Source organism: Sus scrofa, chromosome 13 (genome assembly GCF_054392235.1).
Source record: "Sus scrofa isolate SSC_HxYL_T2T_F1_AM1 chromosome 13, Sscrofa_HxYL_maternal_Yorkshire_Landrace_v2.0, whole genome shotgun sequence".
Classification (NCBI taxonomy): Eukaryota; Metazoa; Chordata; class Mammalia; order Artiodactyla; family Suidae; genus Sus; species Sus scrofa.
In genome coordinates this window covers 111,259,504-111,279,144 of record NC_139395.1, presented here as the reverse complement: position 1 = coordinate 111,279,144, position 19,641 = coordinate 111,259,504, and the positions used below count along the sequence as shown (strand labels likewise).

The following is a 19,641-nucleotide window of genomic DNA, read 5'->3' as shown; positions in this document are numbered from 1 at the left end:
TTCTAGAGCCACACCCATGGCACATGGAGGTTCCCAGGCTACGGGTCTAATCGGAGCTGTTGCCACCAGCCTACACCACAACCACAGCAACGTGGGATCTGAGCTGCATCTGTGACCTACATCATAGCTCACAGCAATGCCGGATCCTTAACCCACTGAGCAATGCCAGGGATTGAACCCGCAAACTCATGGTGCCTAGTTTGCTTTGTTAACCACTGAGCCATGACTGGAACTCCTGTAATATTCTTTATTTTAGGGTCTATTTTGTCTGATATAAGTATTGATGTTCCAAATTTCTTTTGATTTCCATTTTCATGGAAGATTTTCTTCCATCTTCTCACTTTTAATTTGTATGTGTCCCTATAATTGAAGTGGGTCTCTTGAAGACAGCATATATATGGGTATTGTTTTTGTATCCATTCAGCCAGTCTGTGTCTTTGGGTTGGGGCATTTAGTCCACTTACATTTGAGGTAATTATTAATGTGTATGTTCTTATTGCCATTTTATTGTTTTGGATTTGTTTTTCTTGGTCTTTTTTCTTCCCTTCTTATTTTCTTCTTTTGTGCTTTGATGACTATCTTTAGTGTTGTGTTTGGATTGCTTTTATTTGTGTATCTATGGTAGATTTTTGGTTTGCAAGTTACCATGAAGTTTTGATATAGGAATATACACACACACACACACACACACACACACACACACACACACACGATTGTTTTAAGTTGTTGGTCTCTTAATGGCATCTCCAGTGTCCTGCATTTGTACCCTCTTCTCATGATTTCTGGTTTTGGTAGCATATTTGTGTGTGGATGTTTTCCTACCTTTACTATATGTATACCTTTACTGGTGAGCCTTGTTGTTTGTAATATTTTTGTTTCTAGTTTTGGCCTTTGATTTTCCACCTAAAGAAGTTCCTTTAATGTTAGCTGTTTTTCTGGGGTTTTCTTTTTCCTTTATCTGAGTCATGATTGTCTGCCTTTTACTTTGGTATAGATTTTTGGTGTGGTCTCCTTTTGGCAGAGAATAGGGTTGTAGCCTCTCTTGCTTCTAATGTCTGCCCTCCTTGTGGCTGAAGTTGGTATGGGGGCTTGCTGCAGGCTTCCTAATGGGAGGGACAGGTGTCTGCCCACTGGTGGGTGGAGCTTACTCTTATTCCTTTGGTGGGTGGGGCTTTGTCTCTGATTGTGATTAAATGTGGCTGTGTGCCTGGGGGACTTTAGGGAGCCTGTTTGGTGATGGGTGTGGATGTGCTCCCAATTGGTTTCTTGTTTGGCCTGGGGCTTCTCAGCCCTGATGAGTGGGGCCAAATTTTCTGAAATGGCTACCTCTAGACAAGTTCACACTGCTGATCATTCCTGAGACCTTTCCCTCCAGTGTCCTTCTCCACAACGAGATACAGTCACCCCCTGCTTTCCCAGATCCTCCAAGAACTGCAGGCAGGTCTGATCCAGTTTCCTATGGAGTCTCTCTGCTTTGCCCTGGGACCCAGTGCACATGAAAGCCTGTGTGAGCCTTTCAGGAGTAGAGCTCCTGCGCAAGTCCTACTGGCCCTCAATGCCAAATTCTCTGGCAGCTCCTCCTCACAATGCCAGATACCCAGGCATGGGAACCTGATGTGAGGCTCAGAACTCTCACTCCCATGGGTGGGCCTCTGCAATATAGTTACTTTCCAGTTTGTGGGCCACCCACCCAGCAGGTATGGGGTTGCTTATATCACATAATCGCCCTTTCTACCATCTTGATGTGGCCTCCTCTTTGTTTTCTGGAGTAGTATATCTTTGTTGATAGTTTCCAGTCTGTCTTGTTGAAAATTGTTCAGCAGTTGGTTGTAATTTTGTTGCTTTTTTGAAAGAAGGTGAGCTCTAGTCCTTCTACTCCATGATCTTAATCCTGTCTCCATCCCTACATCTTTTATACCATTTCTTTTGCTTTCTCTCCCTGTCTTTCATGAAGACTGGGCTATCTGACCAACTATAATGCTCATTTTTATTGTATTTAAATATTCCTTAGAAGTACTTCAAGAACATACTTCCTGAAGTGAGGCTTGTCTTTGGGATGCATGTATACCATTTTTGGGAAGCCGCAACTAGTCTCTGTTGGAATTTCACTTAGCCTTTAAAAATTTGCAACAAGCATGGGAATTTTTTATATTTATAGTGCTCTTTTTAAATGATTGATTTAGATGAGCTTCCTGATGATCTTCAGTATAACATCTATTGTATTTACTACTTGTATTAGCTTCCTATGGCTGCTGTTAAAAATTACCACAGACTCAGCAGCTTAAAACACCACCAATTTATTATTTTACGCTTCTGGTAGTCAGAAGTCCTAAAATCAAGGTGTCAGCAGGGCTGTGTTCCTTCTGGAAGCTCCAGAGTTCCTTACTTTTCTAGCTCCTAGAGGTCACCTGCCTTTCTCGGCTCATTAATTTCATCCCCCATCTTCAACGTCAACAGCATAGCACCTTCCAATCTCTTTCTGACCCCCCACCTCACTCTTCTAAGAACATTTATGATTTTATTGGGTCTCCTAGAATAATCCAGAATCATCCCATCTCAAAACCCTTAATCTAATCACACCTCAAGCCTTGTTTGCCATATAAGGTAACACATTCACAGGTTCCTGGGAGTAGGACTTGGATAATTTGGGGTCTGTTATTCAGCCTACCATACTACTACTCCCATTCTTACTACCCCTGGCTAAAATGTGATTTTCTGCCATGAGCCGGGCACTGCACTGCTTTACATTCTTTATCTCAAATAGTCCACAAGCCACATACTAAGATTGTGTATCTTTCTCAGACAGGCTTGTGACTAAGCCACTGCTCTCTGATGAGAGCAATTCATTGCAAAATTGAGTAACAATGATTCACAAAATCTGCATTCCCACTATCTAACACTGACTTATATATGACTACAGGTTAACTATAAGACTACAAACTTGCATTTTTAGAAAGTGTAGTCATGGGGTAGACATTTACATTTAGAAGAAATTCAGCTATGTGTATGAGTGGTTGGAACTAAAACTTGCAGTTACTGGGTTCAGTTGGCTTAGATCATTGAGAGTAATGCTAATTACATTTATGGTTACTACTCCTAAGTGAACAGTTCATTGCACTCAGCTTAGAAATTCTGATTTAAACCCTTGACCAAGATATTATGAAATACAAACTTTCAAGTAGGATCTTTGTTAGGAATGTGTGGGTTGATGCCCCAAATCCATCACAACTGCTCAAAAAATTTATAAACTGATGGTTGCACAAGAACTTCATATTCACAGAGATTTCACTGTGGCACAGTGGGTTATGAATCTGACTGCAGCAGCTTAGGTTGCTGTGGAGGTGTGGATTTGATCCCTGGACCAGTGCAGTAGGTTAAGGATCCAATGTTGCTGCAGCTCAGATTCAATCCCTGGCCCAGGAACTTCCATATGCCATGCCACAGATGTGGCTAAAACAAAACAACCAAAAAACCAAGAACTTTGTATCTGAATTGGATATGAAGAAATTCATATGTGAATTATCATGTAGTTGAATAGCATGTTAAGTGCACTCTTGTCACTCAGATCTGTCAGATACAGTCCTTAATGTGCACTTTGAAGTGCAGGTGATACACATAAACAGGAGGCCCGACAAATGACAATCTGATACCCAAACCTTGCTATTTTAGAAAGGTTAGAGGCTCAGTGGGTTGGGCCTCTTAACTGATTTGATTAAGACTATTTTAGGATTCGATATAATTAAGTAGATATACCAAGTTATAAAATTTGAATATAGAAAGTCTAGCCCAGTGGCTTCCAGCATACAGGCTGTAAACTTCAGCAGCATATAGGGTTATTGGAAGGAGCCCATTAGTTCATCTAAGCACTAAATGCTGTTGTAGACTATATCCTACATATCAAATACAGTTATCAAATAGATATGGTTGTGATGTTAACACAAATTTACTTTAAAAGATCATTGAATTCATAGAAGCTGCTGGCCATTTTTATTTTAATTTTTTTTTTTTTTTTCTTTTTAGGGCCATACCTGCAGCACATGGCAGTTCCCAGGCTAGGGGTTGAACTGGAGCTGTAGCTGCCAGCCTACACCACAGCTGCAGCAATGCCTGATCCTTAACCCACTGAGCAAGGCCAGGGGTAAAACCTGCATCCTCATGGATACTAGTCAGATTCATTTCCACTGAGCCATGATGGGAACTCCCATTTTTCATTTTTAATCATTAGGTACTTGAGAACAATTAAGTCCATGAAATTCTGACATCATCAAAGAGGGTACCTGCTCTGATCTGGAGAATTTAGCAATGCTCATGAAATATTTCTAACACAGAAACCTTCCATTCACATAAGGTTAAAGGCTTAAAAGAGCTGCCATCTGAGAGTTCTATTCAGGAATTACTCATCCCCCAAAATATGCTGAGGCGAATAAAGCAATAAAATAAGACCAACTAATAATGTTGCTGAAACTTGATAGCATCTTTTTGTTGATAGAATCTTTTTCTTTTTGTGTTCCTATAAATTAGGTTAGTGAGCTAAGGAAAACTACTGTTTCATTTCTTTAACTTGACTACAATAAGAGTACCTAAATTGATGAACTAGATGGGTCTGTTTTAAAACCCAATGCTATCATTTCTAAGGGAAATAGTCTTGGCTTTTAATTTGTAAATAAAATATTGCTTTGCATAACTCTTGCTCCCCAAAAAAATCTGCACTGTAGAGTCTCAAAGTTGGCACATTCTTATCATTTGTAGTCTCTCAAAAAGAAGTATTTCAAAGATGAGAAAACCACACAAAACCACCTTGCCTTCCCTTAAAGGAAAAACCCTCTAATTTAAACTGACCATATGGGACTGTTTGAGTATTGAATATATTCTTTTTTTAAAGTCATTTTCAGATCTAGTATAATAAAAATTCCTCTTTAAAGAACAGTTTATTTCAGACCCAAATGATTCTTTTTTTTTTTTTTTTTTTTTCCTTTTTAGGCCTGCACCTGTGCCACATGGAGATTACCAGGCTAGGAGTCAAATCAGAGCTGCACCCACTGGCCTACACCACAGCAACAGCCACGTCTGTGACCTAAGCCACAGCTCATGACAACACCAGATCCTTCACCCACTGAATGAGGCTAGGGCTTGAATCTGCATTTTCATGGATCCTAGTCAGGATCCTTAACTGCTGAGCCACGACAGGGACTCCCAGGCCCAAAGGCATTTTATTTTGGCTGCCCTGCGGCATATGTGGTTTCCAGGCCACGTAGCAGTGCTACAGGTATGGCAACTCGGCATTCTTAACCCACTGTGCCGGGCCCAGGATCAAACTTGCATCCCAGCACTCCAGAAACACCACAGGTCCCATTATCCCACAGTGGGAACTCTCCTAATGATTATTTTTATGTTAAATAATCACTTGCTAAAAGAGGTTTATAGCAAAAGGTGGAGTTGGGCTTTAGAATTTATAACTACAAAGGGTCCAATATTTATAAACTTTGCACACATAAACCTTCCTGTCTATAGAATTTTATGACACTGGAACATCTTGGGGCGTTTGCAGACTCCCTCTGGAAATCTTAACCATAGTTTAAGAGTAAGTTCCAGCTTTCTGAAACTGTAAATTACAGCTGTGCCGATAGGGAGATAGACTTTATTGAATGCCTTTCAGTACGTTTTATGAAACCACCACAAAATTTAGTCTGACTCCATAGTTCTTGCTTAGAACATCATACTACACATGAATTTAAAAATCATTACACTGGGGAGAAAGTAACTGTCAGAGAAGCTCATGTTTACCAGTCAGGTCACTCTAGGTTAACTGAAAGCCACAATGCTTGAGAGTGGACCTGATTTCTACAATTCCTTTTTATATTTCCTTTGGCACTTTTAAAGGGGACAATCTGGTCATATATTTTATTTTTTTACTATAGTTTGCTGATATAAAGCTTGTCCTTTTCCCTCAAACACATACCTGCACAATAAAATATTCACCATTCTCTTGTGACTTAGTTGACTTCTAGATAATGTATTTTCTGCTAATTCTCAGAGCCAAGAGTTTTAGGCAGCACTTTCTGGTTAGGTCTGTTCACTCAGTCATTCAGTCATACATTTAGTCAACCAACCAACCAGCATTTATGGATTGTCCACTATGCATTGAATTCAGTTGTCTTAAATGGAACCAAAACAACAAAAAGTTTTAAAGAATTACCAGAACTTTTATTTTTGCTTAGTTTTATTAAAAAAATAAATATGTCATAAAGCTTTTTTTTTCCTTTAGGGAGAAAAAAAGAAAAAAATCAAATAAGCAATGGTAAGGTGTCTTAACTTGAAAAAGATTGGGTATCACTGGTTTACAAGTTATAATTGAACAAAAGAACAACCGGACCAGCCACAGTTGGCTGTTTTATGCCAATGGCAGCAAACAACAAGATCAACTAGGGCAAAATAAATAATTGTGTGGAAGCCCTGGTAAGTGCTTTAACAGGCCGAGTCACTGAGACAGCAGGCTAGAGATATCTTGCTTTAAACAGCAGAGAGGTTCCTGAAGAGTTGTGTGTAAATGAAACAACTGCAGACCTACTGGGAGAGCTGTTTTTGTAAACGACCACTTCCACTTTCATAAATCCAGGTGTGTTTGCTTTTGCTCCAGGTGAAGCACACCTAGCTGCTCTCTGAGCTGCTGCCTCAGCACCTTCACCTAACACTGCTCTAACTGGGCCAGTGGCACCATGTCCAAGTTTGTGTTTCTCTGAAGTAGTGTAAGATACAGGGTTGGCCAGGGAACCCAGCTGCATCTGACAAAGCAGGCGGTGGGGATGGGGTCGCCAGCTTTCACAATATTCCCATGCAACAAATACCTTTTGGGGGGTTTACCAATTCAGTTACAGATGCACTTCTTTTCTCTAAAACCTTCAGTCAGAGCCTAGGTCTGGAACCCTAAATTATAGTAATACTTCTAATTCTCAAGACTGTCCTGAACTAAATGAGGTGCCCAAAGTCCTTCCAACTGGGATAGATGATAATGAGAGACCTAGTTTTCCAAGGCTGAAGTTTAACAGCATGAGAGTCACATTTCATATAACTTGTTAATGAAAACTTTTGCTGGTGACAAAAAGTTTTCAAATGGTTCCTTTTTTCTCAATACTTCTAAATAGAACTCTGAGTTCTTAGGCAAACTCTGCAGAACAGTTAAAGTCACTGATGCTCTCTGGTTGGGTGATACAGCTCAGTCCTACTGACAGAAACAGAAATTTCTCTCCACCCACCAGAATTTCAGAAACTTTTATACCACAGCAGTGATGCTTCGGATGGGGAGTAAGTATGGTAGTACTAGTTCCAGGCAGGTTTATCTTTGTAAATAGAATCCTCACTTTGCTCACAGCCTGCATTTTATTTGGCCAAACTTCTACCAGGCTTAAGTCACATTTCATGAGTTAGATTGTTCAGTTTCTCTTCTAAAAAATGCTTCTAATAACATTGCTGCCTATATGTACAAGTGTGAATGAAAAGAGTATGCAATCTGTAGTCTTTTCCACACTGAGTACACTAACAACAATTAGTAAATAATTAAAGAATAATAATAAGTGGTCATTTTAAAACCTGTGTTTTTTCTTTAAAAAAATTTTTTTCACTTTCTAGCACTTAAAAAAAATGGGTCTTAAAAGTGCCCTAATAATGTCCAATGCTGTCCCCCACGCTGTCCCACCCATCCAAAACCTGCTACAAATGCTGGATTGAGTTCATACAAATAATTTAGCAGTACCAAGGTTTTTCAAATGGAAACAGTGTTACTGACTTCTTCATATTGGATAACAAAATAAGGGTAACTCTGGTCATCATTAAAAATGACAAAAATCTGAGGCTCAAAGAAATTATCCACACAAGAGTCATACAGGTCACTGGTGACACTGCCGGGATTGACGGGAGGGGGCCTTCTCATGCCATGACTGCCCATCGTGTATCTGCCAGTTAGCACTTTAGCCAGAAACATGAAATGGACTCCTTTGGAGGACTTCTTAGAAAAGTTATGAGAGTAGCTTGCCTTCTTTGCAAAATAACTGCCTTGTCCAAACATTGTAGCATGCTTTCCACAGACTCGAGGGTCAAAGTTGTGCTTGCAGATGCCATCTACCACATCCTGGGATGTTCCATGAAATAAATGTCTCTCATTTATTATTCTGTCACGGCCAAACATTTTTCTGTTCATATATTCCTTTTTCCTAATGCAAAGAGTGGACAGGGAATTCAGAAAAAGGAAGGCATAAATCAGTTTAGCAGGCATGATATGGTCATAAACTTCTCTTGAGGGTTTCAATGGGGAGGAAATGTTAAACTACTGATCAAGGGCAAAATGCCATCAAAGATCACACTGAAAGTTTATCTTTTCCACCACAGACAAGAAAATCCTTTCCTCCTTTTTTTTTCTCCACTAACTGTTCCTTCACTTGCGTCCTCTTCCATTTCAAATCTAGTTCTCACATTTACCTCCTTAGGATGCCTGCCTTGTCTAATTCCACCAACCCAAGGGCCTCTTAATTCTGTGTTTCCTCAAACCTCCATGGATCCCTTTTGAACTACATTAATTTGTTGCTGACCTGAGAGGTGACACAGTAAATGGATTAAAAAGAACAAGGCCTCTGATGCAAGACTGCCTGGGTTCAAATTCCAGCATCACAGGAGCAGTATGACCTGTGGCAAGTTACCAAACTTTTCTGTGACTCAGTTCCCTCTCTGTAAGATGCAGACTGTAATAAACCCTTTTTTGGTTTTTTTTTTTCACATACGCACTCGTGGCATATGAAGGTTCCCAGGCTAGGGGTTGAATAGGAGCTGAGGCTGCTGGCCTACGCCAAAGTCACAGCCATACAGGATCCAAACTGTGTCTGCAACCTACACCACAGCTCATGGCAATGCTGGATCCTTAACCCACTGAGTGAGGCCAGGTATCAAACCCACATCCTCATGGATACTAAGTCAGGTCCATTACCACTGAGCCATAACAGGAACTCCCAGACTGTAATTCCTACTTATAAATCTGTTATGAGAATATGAGCTAATATATTTTAAAAATCACGTTAGGTTCTATGCAAGTTTTTACACTATTATGTTCTGCATTTGTTATTCACTACATCAAAAAAAAGCTCTCCGACTTTTCAGACTGCTGACTCACCTTTTGTATTTCTCCCAAAGAAACTGATTTTGGACTCTCAATATCTGTAAAATTCTATATTTAAACTCAGGCACAGTCTTATGAAAAAGATTATAAATGATTCGATAACTTTTGTCCTCTGCAGAGACAGGCACTTGGATGAAGTCCTGAGATGGATGCATATAAACCCAAGTTTCTGGGTAAAAGTTTGCTGAGGTGACCCCATCTGGGCAGATGATTTGTGATGATGATGTTGCTTCAAGTGGTGGAGGAGCCTGTGTGGGAACACCACCAAGTGTCCTAGAAGGGAGAAAAAGGAACATCCATGTTAAACACTTGGCAGTAAGTACATGTCACATTGTGCTCTTTAGCAGTATCTAATATAATCTGCGTAGCTCAAATGCTTATTTAAAAAAAATTTAGGAGGAGTTCCCATGGTGGCTCAGCCAGTTAAGAACCCAACTAGTCTAGTATCTATAAGGAAATGGGTTTGACCCCTGGACTCGCTCAGTGAGTTAAGGACATGGCATTGCCATGAGCTGTGGTGTAGATCACAGATGTGGCTTGGATTCCCGCACTGCTGTGACTGTGGCAAAGGCTGGCAGCTACAGCTCCAATTCAACCCCTAGCATGGGAGCTTCCAAGCATTGGTGTGGCCCTTAAAAAAAAAATAATAATAATAATAAATAATATATAATAATAAAAAATAAACAATACAGGAAATGCTATCTATTAAAAAATCTTAATAGGTGATCTCTGGACAAGCAGTGTTTATTAACTTCCCCCCTGGCCTTCTCCTTGTGGAGGAAATTCTGAAATGCCCTATTGCAAGGCAAGGAAGTGCCAATTTATAAATATCTTTACTTTTTGAAGACTGGACTCCTCTTTTGCCTACATAGTTAAGCTCTGTTTCAAGGGAGCAATGATAATTTATATGCATTCAGCAAACTGCTGTACTAAGTAAAGACACAATTACTAAAGGCTATGCAGAAGGGGGAGCACAGTGGGCAAGAGGGCACTTACAGGAAGATGACAGAAAATAGGAAAAATAAATACCTTCTGCTCTAGTTTTGTATAAAACCACACAAATCATGGATCAGGCATTAAAAGCTGACATTTGGCATTTCCTTCATTTTAAAATATCACAGATAACGAAGCCCAGATAACAAAACCATCGATACAATTAAAAGTGTACAGCTTTAGATGTGCTTAAGATGGAGCTAATGACTTTAAGCTCAAGGTACCAGAATATCCTTGAACCTTAAAAATTCAGATCTGTTACAAGGATGAGTTTAGACAAGGAGCAGCTTTGATAGTTCTTACTCTTGCCTGATTTAATGATTTAAATCATACTTCTTGGCTATTTGCAAAACAGAGCAAAAGGGAAGAAGCAAAGAGAAAGGAAATCCTGACCCTGAGACCCAGATTCAGGCCCAGGGCACTACAACACCCATCAGCATACAGTGGTCACAAGGAAGCTGTACATCTGCCAAATGGATTAGGAAACCGAAATTTTCAAAAGAGCTTTGTGACACAGAGGTTACAACTGTGGTTGAACATGCATCTAATCTCCAAGAGGATATCTTTACCCTCAGCTCTCTCATTATAGTCACATTATTATACTAAGCACATACTACAGACCAGGCATTTCACACACAGTATCACTTCTTGTTCCAACTACCCTGCAAGATGGTGTGGTTATTCCCACTTTTCCACTGAAAAAAAAAACTGCCAGCATAGCTAGCAAAGAACAGAGACAGGATCTGAACCCAGGTGTATCTAGTTTGTGAGCACATACTCTGCATTTCCATATACTTCACAGTTCATATGTACATATATTTTCTTTTTCTAACAAAGTGATGGATGGATACCAGGATTGCAACTCAGGTCTGCCTGACTCTCCCTACCACTGCCTCACTGTCTTCTGACTTTTCAGAGATGGCTTTATAAGAAGCAAAAGCTCTAGAGACAGAGGTACCTTCTCTGCCTCCCACCACCTTCAAGCAGCTGTGGATCTGATTTATTGTGCCTCAAAGCCCATTTGTGAGACATTTCTGGGTGGATCCAGGGCTTGCAGAATCCCCAGATGCTTTTAAGTTCAGGAGCAGATCTAAAGGGGTACTGGCACAACAGTTCTTATCTTCCAGAGCATTCGCACAAAGGCCTGACAGACTCCTCCAGAACCCTCTTTCCTTCACCAGTACTTTTTTTTTTTTTTTTCTTTTTCCTGAAGCAAGGCTCTACTGTTTTAATCAGATTCTGAAAGGTTTCTAACACCTTAAAAAGCCATCACTGTTTGGAAGAATGGCAGGAAACAGACTACGGAAAGCTCCTTATTTTTAGTTATTCCCTCTATCCCTACTCTGCAAAGACAGTAGTAAGTCCTAGCCCACTAGGTTTTCCTGTGTTATTAGGTATTGAAGGAAGAAGATAAAATTCTCCCAACCACCTTGTCCAAAATAGGTTTTAGGCTGTCACAGCCGTACTGAAAATCTGGCACTGACAATAGAAGAAACGCTGCTCCTTTTCTTTCTGCTACCATTCCTACCCATCGATGTTTACTTTTAATATGCCAAACATCCTAATTGGGCTAAAACATAAAAATGCATGTAGACATCTGTCTGATAAACCTCTACACTCTGGTTGTCTGGGGTTAAAAATACATATTCTAAGCATGGTTACAAATGTGGCTTCATTTTCCGAGAATGCTGAGTCTGTCTTCAGCTCATGGGTATTCCAATGACATACTGCAAGCTTCACGTGCTGTCCCAGCCTTCTTTAGAGAGGCAAAGTCAAAGGCTGTGGAGCTTGTACTCAAGTATCGCTGAAGAATGAATCTGCAAAATCCAAGGTCACTGTGTATCATTCTCCTTCCCGCTCCTGGCCATTCTGAAAGTCGTTTCCTAACCTAACTTCAATGAAGTAAAATTCATTTTATCCTTTTTAGGGAGGAGTTAAAGAAATCCTCCCAGGCTTTCTCATGACCATGCGGTGATTGCACAGGACAGATGTCCTCTTCCAAACCTCTAAACCTGACAAGCGTTGGCTTATGCAGCCTCAGCTAAAGCAGCCTAATACTGAAGAATAAGATCCTTTTTATCACCCCTATTAAAAATCAGCAAGAGCATGGGAAAAAAATTTTTTTTTCACTATGAAGAATGTTAGCTAAACTTTGGTTCTGGTAATCGTTTTACAATATATACATGTTAAGTCATTATGCTGTTCATCTTAAACTTACACTGTGTTTTATGTCAATTATATCTCCATAAAACTGGAGAGGAAAAATTGCAGTGGGGAAACCCTCATTTAAAAAGAGTTTGCAGGCAATTCATGACTTAGGCCAGAATCCCCTGCCCCCCCCCCCAACCCCAACCTCTAGCATTCCTAATTCTTAGGCAAATCTGATTCCCTGATAAGTGTGGCCTTTTTAACACCTATGTTTCTGTCGACCCTTTGCATTTACTAACACTTGAAAACAAAACTTTCTTCCTGGCTAAGGTCATGGTCGCTTTAGAAATCTACCTCTGAAATCTGCTTTTTGGAACTAGTGCTCCTCCTCCTTCTCCCCTCTAGGGCACCCTAAGCCCCAGATTCTAGGGCAGACAGGAACTGAAGAGCTGCTTTTATCCATTCCACCCTGGTGACCTGGCTGCTGCTCTGCTCTTTTCCCACTGAAATGTCTACATAATATCTCCAATTTGCTAAGCTCTTACTTTATACTTGATTATCGCTGTTCCAGACAAGAAGACTAAAATAGGATTTTTTTTTTTTTTTAAAGGATAGAGTGACTTTCTTTGCTTGTAAGCTTATATAAATAGTCAGGATCTATTTGTGACATTAATTCTACTACAGCTTACATTATTTTTATAGTTCATGCTTGTACAAAACAAGAGCCTAAATTTTTTAAAAAGGTGGGGGAAGAGTGTTTTCCAAAGTTACTTGTCTTAGGATGGAAACAAATCAATTTTTCACCATTGTGTAAAACTCCCCCAATAACATAGCACCCAGATGCACATTCTTCCCTCGCACAGAAGCTGCATCTCGCCTGGCTGGCTCAGCGTGCACTCGGCTGCTGCTCTCACTAATGCATTCTACTGTCTCACTAGGAGGACAGTATGTTCCTGACTACTGGACACCAACACTATCTCCAGCTGTGCTAGTGAAATCACAGAACAACATTTTTATTAGTTTCTAATTAAAAAAAAAAACTATAAAAAAACCCCTAAAATTTTTCACACTTTAGGAAGAAAGCATGCATTTAATCAAACCAATACGTATTGTTATAATTTGCCTTATTAACACATTATTTTTGGATACAGAGCATTTCTGGGATTTTTGTTCATATTTTGTTAAGGTTTGCATCTCAGAATTAGAATTATTAACATTCCATCATAAAGATCTGGGTAAAACACAGTTTGGACTGGAAATTAAAAAACTACTACTAAGAATATTTAAAAAAGCATTTTCACCTCAAAGATCAGCAGAAGAGACCAGGCAATATTACCCTAGACCTCCCTAGTACTGAAAACCAAGTAAACCTAGTAGCATTTTATGAATCAAGCTCTAAATATGGTCTATCTGACTAGACTACATAGTGATTTTCCTAGAGATACTAACTTTCAAAGATGGCCATGCTAATGGAAATGTCCCACTTTCTGGCATCTATGAGGTGAACCAGTGGGCTCTCTAGAGAGGGAAAAAGAAAATGGCACTTGGGAAAATGGAAGGAGAGCTCACCTATAATTCAAAAGGATAAGTTCCGTCTCAATCTAAAGTATGACAGGTGATTTTAGTGAGTATTATAGGAAGATGGGCCTTACTGAGCAAATGAGAATGCAAATTATTTGAGAAGGTGAACTCTTCTCATGCAAATTCACTCAGGGAAGAAGAATGGAGAACACCACTTTGAACAACTGTCTCCATTTGCGAAGGCAGTTTACCTGGGCTGGGAAATAGTCCCATAATGTGGAAGGGTTATCTCATTTTTCCATGAAAGAGGTAAATGCAAACTCTGCCTTATGGGAAAATGTTAACTCTGTTTTTCAGTTCAAAACATCCAAGAGGGAGTTCCCTGGTAATTCAGTGGGTTAAGGATCTGCCAGTTCTAACTGCCATGGCGCAGGTTGATATCTGACCCAGGAACTTCCACATGCCATGGGCACAGCCAAAAAAAAAAAAAAAAAGCCAAACCCAAAAGGCTACTCACTCTTTTAGTGCTGTAGCTTAATTATAGCTTATATGAACTCTATTTTTTGAAGAATTAAATCTAAAGAAAAAAATCAGAATTTCACATTTTAGAAGTATTATTATGTTAGTCTTTTAAAGCCTTTTTCTCTTTGGCATTTAGTTGTTCGTTTACATAAAATGGATATAAAGACGAGACTTTCTGCTGGACACTTACTGTAAATATGGAAGCAGTATAAAACAGGAGCGGAAGAGGGGTCTCCTTTTTATTTCTCTCCTAAAGAATGAGTTGTGAAGAATATAGTGGTTGTTCCACATCATGAATCGGACCTCTTTTAGACCCCGAGAGTTGGCTTCTTCAATCAATCGAATAACAGACTGAAGTAGAAAATAGAAGGTAGAGGGGGAAAAATCCAGTTAAAAAAGCAATAAACAGTAAACAGTCACTATAAAATATGAAAAATATTAATAGTAAAAACAGTTCACCTTGCTGATAACATCAGAAGAGTTTCAATAAAGTACAGTGAGTCCAAATTATCTCCTGCTATATGTAGGAATTTTATTTATTTTTTTAAAGACGTAGAATAGAAAGATGCTTCCTATTCAAAAGAACATGGATTTCCACATTATGAAACATGTGAGGGACTAGTCTATCCTGTTTTGAGGCCTTAACAATGTCCTGGGGATTTTTTTGTTTATATTTCCTAAGGGAGTTTCAGAAGAGGATTAAAGTTGGTAGTGTATACAGTTCAAATAAACCAATTAAATGCCAAATACAAGAAACCTCTCAGAGGAAAAACACAGGGACAGTCCAACTATTCTGAGAATACATTTTAAAGAGCCTCTTATTGGAAGTGATTACTTACAAGTCAGAAATTTTAATTCAATATTGTGTTTTATACTAATAAACCTTGGGTTTTCTTTTGCTATTGCCTTAAAAGAAAACCTAAGGTAGGTAAATCAGTTCTCCCTTTCTGTAATGCTGGAGATGAATTTAATCAAATTGAAGAAGTCAGATCTTTGGAACGTGAAATTAAGTTTTAAAGTCCATTTCAGGGCATTAAAATGTGACTCAGAATTCTTATACTTAGAGGCAAAGTAAACTACCATCATTTAAAATCCTTGCTTTGTGATTGATGAACTGTTCTTACCATTTCAGAGTAAGGATGCATGTGCATATATGATAGAATTTTAAATGACTGATTTGTCTGACCACAGTTCAATAAACATTTTCAAGTACTTCTTCCAGGAGCTTAAGAGTGATTCCTACTAGCCTTCTGAAATACTAAGTGTTAACCTATGATTCAATCACCAAGAGGCAGATATAGCCAAAAATTACACCAGTGCTCATTAAAATTACTCCAAAGGTGGCACGGGGTCTGAGTATTTAGTTGCTATAGTATAAGATACTGGAAAAAGCATTTTCTGATAATAGTGGTATTTTATTTGTGGATTCCAGGGGGTTACGGGAAAAATACATTTTTAGAAAAATCTATAGATAAAAGTGTTAATAATATCAACAAAACTCAATTTTACATCCATAAGCTCTTTGATTTGTGGTTCTATCTACTTAGTCATCATTGGAAAGGAACAATGAAAGACAAAAAAATTTAAATGTACTTTTTGGAAAAAGAACCTACCTCAGGATACTCTCTCCATCCAAAGTGGTCCCTACAGAAGAATTTCCAGACTGTGTGGTAAATAGAGTTGATATTGCTAGAGGGTGGTGTGGACAGCCTTCGTAGTTGGTCAAATTCAGTTGTTTCATACACATTCATGGCATTCAAATCTGCCCAAAACTCTTGTCCTCTAAAAAGACCCAAGAAAAAAAATGAACTGTTAGTATCAGCACATTTGCAAAACAGAAATATCTAAACATCTCATGTGACATTAAAAATATCTAGCATAGAATACTGTAGAATTTTCAATGCTTGTCTTATTTGGAATAAAAGGACATCACCACTGGTTGTTTCCACATTTCCTACATGTCTTTTCTTAACAGGACCAAAATTTCCAGGCCAGAGAGTAGAGACTGATTCCATCCCATAGCATCACTGGCCTAAACCAATCAACATAGTCCTGCCCTCCCCACAATGGGATGAGCCAAACCTGGTTTCAGCCAATCACAGAGTCAGTTTTGGGGTGAAGCTGACAGAGAAAACAGAGCAACAAAAGAAACTTCTCTTGAAGCCTGCCTTTTTTTCAGAAGCATCAGTTTACCTAAGCCAACACAGGAATACACAATACTGCGTGATGAAAGACAGGAAAAATTTTTGTGTATATTTCAAAATTTTCCTAAGAAAAAATAAAAATCTAACACCATAGACATAAGCAGAGGGACTAAGTTTCAAAATACATTCTTTCGTACTTGCCACCACAGATTTCTAAATGAGTATCTGTAACACACATCCAGATCCAGGGGCACTCAGAACTGGCTCGTGTGAAATCCAGGTGTTTGGACAGATATTCCCCGTAATTAACATACTTCCTTGCTGTAAATAAGGATTTTAAAAAGGGTATGAATCCTGACCTATGGGTTTTGCTGGTCAGTGTGACACTCCAGACTCTGCTCTTGGAATACTTGCTTCAAGGACTGTTACTAGGTATTCTGTGCAAAAAGTATTCTGTGGTCAAAAGTTTGAAAAACTTGGTTACACAAAGTTAAACAATTTATTTCAGCCACTCCTCAGTCCCTCTAATATGCTAAGGTAGATACCAAAGTACCTATCATGATGAGGGCTACAACACATTCTTCTAAACCTAGGACAATGCTCTCCCTTTTACCCAAGAATACCTATTAACATCTGTCACTAAACAACCCTGGCAAATAGGAAGGAAAGAAAATATTTCCCACCCTCCTCCCCAGTGTTCATAGTTTGTGAATCAGGTTCTCAAGTCATATGCCAACCGATGGTGCTATGGAGCACATAACCCGTAAAAAGTAATATGTGCCTTTAAAAGCTTAAAGAACTTCCCCAAACCCTAATTCCTTGCTTAATTTCAAGTCAGGATTAGGATGCCTAATTTCACTCTAACTAGTAGGATGTCATCTTAAAAGAAACATTTAATTAAGTGTGAAATGGGAATAAGACAATAAAACATTTAAATCACATCTGAACACTACTTTAAAATTATTTATGATAAATAGGAATATTTAATCCAAAATTTTAAAAAAAATATTTCTGGGAAATCCTTCAAAAAAGAAAAACAATGAGGAGTTCCCCCTGTGGCGTAAGTGGCACAGTAGAATTAGTGGCTTCTTGGGAGTGCTGAGTGGCAGGTTCCATCCCCAGCCCAGCACAATGGGCTAAGGATCCAGCACTGCCATAGCTATGACTTAGGTCATGACTTCGGCTTGATCTGATCCCTGGCCCGGGAACTCCATATGCTTCGGGACAGCCAAAAATGAAAAAACAAAAAACACTGAAAAATGGAACCCCTATACCTAAATTAAACTTCACATCAAGTTTCTTTTCTGAGGACTCTGATGTTATCACTGAGTGAAGCGATATTAACCTCTTTCTCCCCCTTACCATCATTTCCAGTTTCTAAACAGATTTTCCCACTTGAAGTTTATTTCCCAGTAACTCCCAATTACAAGTTAACAAATCCTCAACAACTCCTCTTTATGGAGTCCTTAGAAGAGCAATATGTTACCATACATTATAATATAAATAGCCAATGCTTTTTGCTGTTAAAGTATCAACTTTATTCTGGACACTGCTCTAGCAATTTCTGTTTATGCCTGTATTATTAAGACTTCATAGATAATGATTTGCATGAGAAAGACATCTAAGACTGCAGCTTTTGCTACAATCTTTGAGCATTTCAGTCCTTTGGGCATTATGAGATTTCTACGACAAATCCTAATTTACTACAATCAACTGTTCTGTGGATTGATGTATCAAAGTACTGTTTTAGCTCTATTTGATTTTCAATATGCTTTTCTAGACTTGACAGAGACAAAACAACAAATTTGAAAAACATTAAATTATCTTTTTATAAGATTAATTTTACCACCTGCTCTCCCTTAAACAGGGACTGCTTAAAAAAATCCAAAGCCAAGAGTTTTTATTCTCCTCAATCTGCATCAGTATAAAATTCATGCAACGTGAATGCCAAATGTTCAACATCCACCACTCTTATCAAACCATTGTTCTGTATTATCAAAGCAGTTGTGAGTCATGTGTGTGAGGAAATGGTCATGGTGGACTGTATTAGGCAATATACAAAGAATTAAACAGATGTAGGCCCCGACTTCCAGGGGCTTCAAGAGAGAAATAACTAACAAAATGTAAAATCAAAGAAGCAGTACATCTGCCTAGCTCAACTCATCCTCGGCAAGGACATTCTGGGAATGAGAGGACAAAGACTGGGGCGTGCCGCATTATAGGAGAGAGGGTGGTTACTCCTCCAAGAATGGATAAAGGTCAGGAAAAGTAAGAGGCTTTACAGTGTCAATCCAAGTTAGCTTTCTGTAAGAGAAAGAATTTTAGAATAGTTAATATAATTACCAGTAAGTAAATAAAGGTTTGTGGAAGAGCAAGAAAGAAAAAAAAAGAAAAAAAAAAAAAAAGAGTTCTTCAAGCACTTTACTTGAAGGGTGGAGACAGGGAAGGATGGAGCACAGCAGATAGCCAAAAAAGGACACCTTCTAAACAAGGGCACTTAAAAGATGAGAAGATGTGGACCAGGGTATAACAGGCACTGTGAGAGATGTCAGACCATGAGCCAAGGAAGTAGTCCAGGGTCTCAGAATCTTAAATAAGGTTGGAGTTTAGAGTATTGAGCAGATGGTGAGAAAGGGTCAAAGTAGTAAATGTAGGAAATACAGAAACTGAGCAACAGAGAGTGCTAGGGATGGGGATCAGTGCTTTGTAAAAGCAGGGTGCAAAAATCCTGGCAGATGAGAACCCTATCTCTGACTTAGGGTAGCCCTGCAGAGGGATGGCCAAAAAAGAATGAGTATGGGAGACAGCCACTGTACAAAAGGATTTAGATTTGGTTAAATATATGTGGATAAAACAATCAATCTAAACTTACCCAAAATATAATTCTATCACAGTGAATTAGATTAAAAACATTGTGGACAGATTGCTGATTTTCACTTTAATGGGAAAATTGAACATGAACTGCTGAAATATTAACAATTCTAGGTCCCCATGCTTTACCAACAAATACACCACCACACATACCAAAATAAGAATCCAGATACAAAACTAATTTAAAATTCTAAAAAGGACACCCATTCTCATAATTTAGATGCTTTCTAACAATGGTTCTCTTCCTACTCAACAAATATCTTGACATACCAACATCTC

General features: G+C 38.9%; 1 protein-coding gene across 1 annotated transcript in view; it reads right to left on the bottom strand.

Annotated features, from left to right (window-relative positions):
- Positions 1 to 6,182: 6,182 nt before the first annotated feature.
- TIPARP (TCDD inducible poly(ADP-ribose) polymerase) overlaps positions 6,183 to 19,641 on the bottom strand; it is a 28,470-nt gene continuing 15,011 nt past the window's right edge. Inside the window, exons 3-6 of the mRNA XM_005669945.4 lie at positions 15,961 to 16,129; positions 14,538 to 14,698; positions 9,158 to 9,436; positions 6,183 to 8,207 (exon numbers count right to left, since the gene is read on the bottom strand). Of these exons, the coding sequence (XP_005670002.1) occupies positions 7,760 to 8,207; positions 9,158 to 9,436; positions 14,538 to 14,698; positions 15,961 to 16,129 (1,057 nt within the window). The 3' untranslated portion in view covers positions 6,183 to 7,759. The remainder of the gene's footprint in view (positions 8,208 to 9,157; positions 9,437 to 14,537; positions 14,699 to 15,960; positions 16,130 to 19,641) is intronic.